The sequence below is a fragment of the Lygodium microphyllum genome, unplaced genomic scaffold (genome assembly GCF_053477565.2).
Source record: "Lygodium microphyllum isolate KBCC unplaced genomic scaffold, Lygodium_microphyllum_v1.1.10 scaffold_63, whole genome shotgun sequence".
NCBI classification, from domain to species: domain Eukaryota; kingdom Viridiplantae; phylum Streptophyta; class Polypodiopsida; order Schizaeales; family Lygodiaceae; genus Lygodium; species Lygodium microphyllum.
The window spans coordinates 345794-351793 of record NW_028229546.1 but is presented as its reverse complement, the minus strand read 5'-3'; the positions used below and the strand labels follow the sequence as shown (position 1 = coordinate 351793).

The 6000-nt window shown below is 41.6% G+C and overlaps 1 protein-coding gene across 1 annotated transcript in view; it reads left to right on the top strand.

Moving 5' to 3' along the window:
• The first annotated feature begins 1178 nt into the window (after positions 1-1178).
• LOC148008845 (DNA gyrase subunit B, chloroplastic/mitochondrial-like) overlaps positions 1179-6000 on the top strand; it is a 97899-nt gene continuing 93077 nt past the window's right edge. The window contains exons 1-4 of the mRNA XM_087673991.1: positions 1179-1473; positions 1864-1987; positions 2106-2186; positions 2285-2398. Coding sequence (XP_087530117.1) covers positions 1235-1473; positions 1864-1987; positions 2106-2186; positions 2285-2398 — 558 coding nt within the window. The 5' untranslated portion in view covers positions 1179-1234. The remainder of the gene's footprint in view (positions 1474-1863; positions 1988-2105; positions 2187-2284; positions 2399-6000) is intronic.

Sequence of the window (6000 nt, the reverse complement as noted above, 5' to 3'; positions counted from 1 at the left end):
CTCCACTTCTTTCTTCCTCAGTTCTTTCTTTTGGATTCTATGGCATGTTGCATTGCTAAATGCAAAAGACCATTGATAAGTAGATTAACATGAAGGTTAGTAACATCTTAATAAGTACAAGTCATCCCCTAAAAGCTTAGGGGGTTGCCCTTCTTACTATCGATCTCCTCCATTGGTTTGCCCTCCACTTAGCCCACTCTTTACATCGTGGGGACATCCACCCTTGGAGGGCAACCCAAGTATTTAAAGACTTGGCATGGTTGAATGGTTCAATTGTTTTGAAGATGAGTCAATCATGGTTGAAGATGGTTGGAGGGCAGCCCAAGTATTTAAAGATTTGGGCATGGTTGAATGGTTCAATCGTTTTGAAGATGAGTCAATCATGGTTGAAGATGGTTGGAGGGCAGCCCAAGTATTTAAAGACTTGGCATAGTTGAATGGTTCAATCATTTTTGAAGATGAGTCTATCCGTTATTGAGGCAAGTCCGTAGCTTACCTAGTTGGACCATTTATGTCTTGCTTGGGTTGACAATAGATCTTGATAAAGTAGAGAAGTCCACATATACCTCCATGAGATTGGTCGTCGACTACTCTTCTATCTTTGTTATGTTGGAATAATCATCGATGAAGAATTGGAATGATGCAAAGAGATTGGTAATCTCCTAATTGCTCCTTGCTATAACTTATTGTCCAAATTTCTTAATAAAGGGTTTGTGATTGGAGCATAAGGAGGGGGGCCAAGAAGCACTCTTGTCTTATTGACCTCTCAAGATTGAAAGGCATAGAGACATTGCCGTTCTAATGAACATTCTGGCAGTGGTGTTTGAGTCATTTGGACATAGCGGCCATTAAAATCCCACCATGCTCATCACCTTTGCAATTAAATGCGAGCTAAATTTGTCGTAAGCTTTTTCAACGTCCACGTTTATTTAGGACAAAGTTCGACCCTTGACTTCAAGTTGAGAACTTTATCTCGGAATTTTCCTTCCATGGATAAAGTTGTGTTGCATTGGGTGAATAATCATATCTAGCATGTATTTGATTCTTTATGCCATTGTGAGAAGGTATTTTATCAAGCGACTTAGGGGTTAACTTTATCAGCCCTTGACTTGTTTCTTTAGGAAGAGCTCCTTTCATGTATTGACATTAAGCAAAGATGTTTTGTAAACACTGCCGCCAAAGTATTTAATTTGTTTGATGATACTTGTGAAAAGAGCAAGAAGCCACAGCAAAGATGGCGCCTTGCTCTTGTTCAGCGGCAGCTGTGGTGGCGTCCTCGTCGGCTGCCGCGGTAGCCGCGGCCATGGCCATGGCCTCCTCGTCGTCCTCCTACCCCCGCATCCTCAACCTCGTCCGGCATGGCGCCGCGAAAGTTCCCGCCAGCTGCAGTCTCACCGTTCATGGTGCCCTCGCGTTTCGCCGGAGCATGATTTTGTGTTCAAAGCAGCTGCACTGCTCCCCTCTTCTTCCCAGGTCGGTCTTTATTCACGTTATCCTTTCATCGTTTCGTGCTTAGGAGTCCTTTTGGACGTTTGGATGGATGAGTAGTCACCTCGTACTGTCATTATCATGACAAACTGTGCAACCTCACCATATTTCCGCCTCATGAATCACCGAAGGTTGCATTTATTCGTATTTGAGTAACTTTCCATTTGGTTTGATGGGCTGCATTATCTGCTGAGGAATTCTGTTTAAATCTCGGAAACATTTGGAAACAAATGCTATGCTCTTATTGGCTCCCGAGGGCATGTATGGAATAGCTTGAGAACTCATGATACAACATGGGATAAAGTGTGCACACTGGATCATCCGTGTTTTCTACCGCTCTGGTTCAGAGTCTCAAATGGATGTCTTGTCCTGCAGGAATCTTGGCTGTATATGCGAGAGGAAATTTATGTCACATCGAGCATTTGCTATGTCTACTTTTGCTGTCGAGGCACCTCCTAGTGAAGCTGCAGCAGCTGCTTATGATGCAGGACAGATTCAGGTGTGCAAATTGGTTTTTGTACTTTTTATATTGCTTGAGGACGTAGAAAACCAATCTATCACGGACTTTGTTTTTGTGCATTTGAAGTCAAAATCTTAGTTTTTGTTGTTTGTTCAAGGTATTGCAAGGATTGGAGGCAGTTAGGAAGAGACCTGGTATGTATATCGGCAGCACAGGTTCTCGAGGACTGCACCACCTGGTAATCAATATTTAGTATCTGGTAATGGCTTAGAGTTATCATATGTCCCAAACTAAAGAGGTTGCCTGTTTCTAACCTTCAAAAGGATGGGTGTCCAGGTTTATGAGGTGCTAGACAATGCTATTGATGAAGCTCAGGCGGGCTTTTCAAAAAGAATTAACGTGGAGCTGTTTGCAGATGGTTCTGTCTGTGTCACAGATGATGGTCGTGGGGTCAGTGTCATCTTGACTTTTGTTTGTTTGTTAAGGCATCTTTTTGAGCTTAACGTTTTAAAATGAGAATACCTGTCAAAGTATCAATAAAAGAACTTGGACAGAACATAAATTGGAGGATAAAATGCTTTATGCACATGTTTGTAAGGTGCAAGATGTTTACTGTGGCAAAATTTTAGGCATACATGTAAGAGTTGGCATTGAAAGAGGTGAAATCATAATGCATACTTTCTAGAGCATATATTCGATTTTGACACATCATACAGCTGCAGGTGAATACTTTCCAAACGGCGTTATTGAACAGTTGACTGAATGCAAATCATTCACATTGTCTTCATGAGTTGGAGTTTCTAGAGTTGCATTTTTCTTTTAGGTTCGGCATGTAGATGGAGATAGCACAAGCATAGTCGTGTTGATGTGGAGAGTATTTATGGACATAGATAAACATAGTGTGATAAGCCTTGTGACATGATACGAAAGTTGATATTGCCAATTTTCGCTGTGTGTGATCATGTGTCTGTTTCATTTTTGAAAAAGTGATGTGAACATGTGTCTTTCAGATACTGAATTTCTTCAAATAACTCAAGAGATACTTAACATTTTTTTGTGAATGTGCATTGCTCTTATTTCTGAGAAGCGATGCAAGTGTTGTGAGAATTAAATTGGAAAAGGAGGAGAAGCCTATTAGAGAGATTTCTCAACAACAACTAAATCAAGCTGATCTTAAAATTAGATCTCTAACAAACTTACTGGAGAAATTTAAGGCATACAAATACATATCATGCTTGAGGAAATACAAACTTATCAAAGGATTAAGCTCCTAATATTACAAAGCTTAGGCCACAAAACCTAGTGAGGCATGGTATATAAGGGCATGTTCACTTTATAATCTGGTCGGGAAGGAAATTAGTGGCAATGATACCATTAGGATAAGGATGAAGGGCTACAATTTGAGGGACCATATAAGCAAAGAAATTGACTGATTCAGACTGGACTGCATCCTTATAGCCCAATTGGAATAAAAAAGAACAAAAGTGTCTACCCAAGACTCACACATAATTAGCATTGACATGATGACCAACAAAAGCAAGGTTTATTGTTTTCTTGAAGAATCTCCTCTTGCTTGAACTTAAAGCAATTGACCCCCAACCAAGTCCACAGGGCTCTTGAATCTGCTAAGAATCTCCTTAAGAATAAGAACTCTTACCCTTATAGTATGTCAGACTTAAAGGCTAAGGTATCCAACTTGTTTTGAGTTCATATGGCCTACACTTTGTGCGAATGACTGCCTTGGAAGGTTCCATGACCTCACATAGTCTTCTATCTTTGATATTTCGCGGTCTTTGGTTGCAATTAGGGAACCCTTGTAATTGCTCTACACTTGTAGCTATTACATGGATGACTCTCTGTGAGGCTTGTCTTGGGAGAAAACCCTTGGTTTCTTATTTTTGTGTTTTTGGCTTTGGTATTTATTTGCATGCTCCTTAGGAGAGGGGCAAGTTGGACTCTGTAAGTCCAAGCTTCACATCCTCATTGTTTAGTAAACCTACCCAAGCCTATCACTTCTATGATATTGTCTCTAGGAAGGTCATTGTTGGTTATGGTGTTGCCTTCCTTAAAGATAATGTCTAAATTCTAATGTACTACTCTACAAGGTGATCCCTAGCACAAACACAACCCTTCACTATTAAGGAGCCACCTTTTTGCGTTAGCTTCTACCTTTGCTTCCTACTTAGCAGAGGTCCCCTCCTCCATTCCCACCTTCACCACAGGTTACCCCACAGGCTTCTCTCCATGCCTAGTTTAGCTAGTTGGGATTCCCATAGGTTTCACCACCCATTCTAGTGAGGCCTAAGCCTTGGTGGCTAGTTCCAGATTTGCTAGTGTTGGGGGTTATGAGGAGATGAGCCGGATAGGATTTAATTCTAGAGTTCATCCCATTGTAGAAACCATTCAAGATGGCTTTAGGGGTCACAAAGGATTTGACATTTGGAGCGACAGCGACAATATGCTAGTTTACTTAGTGTGAACCATGCTCTTATGGACATGACTATGGAGGACAGAGAGCCTACTTCAGTTTAGGAGGTTTTGAGACATGATACTTGGTGACGTGCCATGTAGGATGAGCTTGATTCCGTTGAGTGGAATCATACTTGGTGTTTGGTTCCATGTCCTCTACGGAGGAAGGTGGGTGGGTTTAGATGGGTCTATGAAACCAAGTATTGGGCCGATGGAACCTTGGACAGAGTGCAAAGCCAGCCCTATTGCCAAGCATCTTGTCTAGAGTCCTTGCTTGGACTTTGTTCAGACCTTTGCCTTGTCTATTCGTACGTCAACAAGCAAGGTGATCTTGGCATTGGCTGCCCATCACAGGTGGCTCGTTTACTAGATGGATGTGAAGTTAGCCTTCTTGAATGGTGATATCTAGGAGGAGATTTATGTTGAATAGCCACCAGAATTCCATGTCCCATGATCATAGGATGAGGTTTACTACTTATGGAAGGCCCTCCATGGTGGCATCGCCTGAAGGAAGCATCACGAGCTTGGTATTGATGGAACAACTACTTTTTTGTCTATGCCTTTTGGCAGTTAGATCATGAGCCTAACCTCCACTTGAGAATGTTATGTGGGTTGGTGATTGTGTTGAGCCTTCAAATTTAGGGTTTTCATTAACCCATAACTAAGTCTCTTCAAACTAGCGCCAAAAGCACATCAATGCTTAAATATTATTATTTAATGGCTTATTTTTGGGAGTAGGTCAAATGCACCCCAAATCCTGTATAAATAGAAGCCTATACGAGTGCACCCTATCCCTGATTCATTATTCCAGCCAGCTATTGTCAGCCTTCTCCATGCCCATTGTTGTCTACACCCGTCTTTTGGCGGATACCTTTGTCTGGTGGTGCTTCTTGGAGGGCTGCCTCAGCTGTCCACACAGTCCTTCAGCTAGTGATAGATGACGGAGAGTCAGAACCACCAAAAACGATGAAAGCACGAGTGTCCTTCACCTCCCAACCACGCCTAGATAAGTGTTGGCCCTCTAACCCGATCCCTTTGCCAGCCGTCAACTTCCTGAAGTCCTACTATTCCTGGACTCCCTTACTCTCTAGGCTCCCCTTAACCCCATTCGGGCGCCCAAGAGCCCGGACGGTCATTCTCGTGCATGTTCCCCTAGATTTACCTTAATGTGACATTAAATGTCACTTTTAATATCACATTCCATATTTATGACCTTAATGTGACATTAAATATCACTTTTAATGTCACATTAATGTCACATTTCCTTCCCCTTAAGAATCGGTTTCGTCCTCGAAAACGATACTTGGAAGGTCTAACTGTAAATCGGGAAACCTTTTCTTTAAAGTACTTACTCGCTCCCATGTTGAGCTTTCTTCTGAACAATCTTTCCACTTAACCAAACATTCTTGATAAATAGTATTCCTCGTTCGCCTATTACGAACATTTAATATTTTTTCTGGTTCATGTGGATTAGATTGGTCATAGAATAACTCCTCAATATCATCATTTAAGATTAGATTATCCAAATCACCCAGCTTCTTCCTTAATTTGCTTACATGAAAAGCTGGATGTATTTTACTACC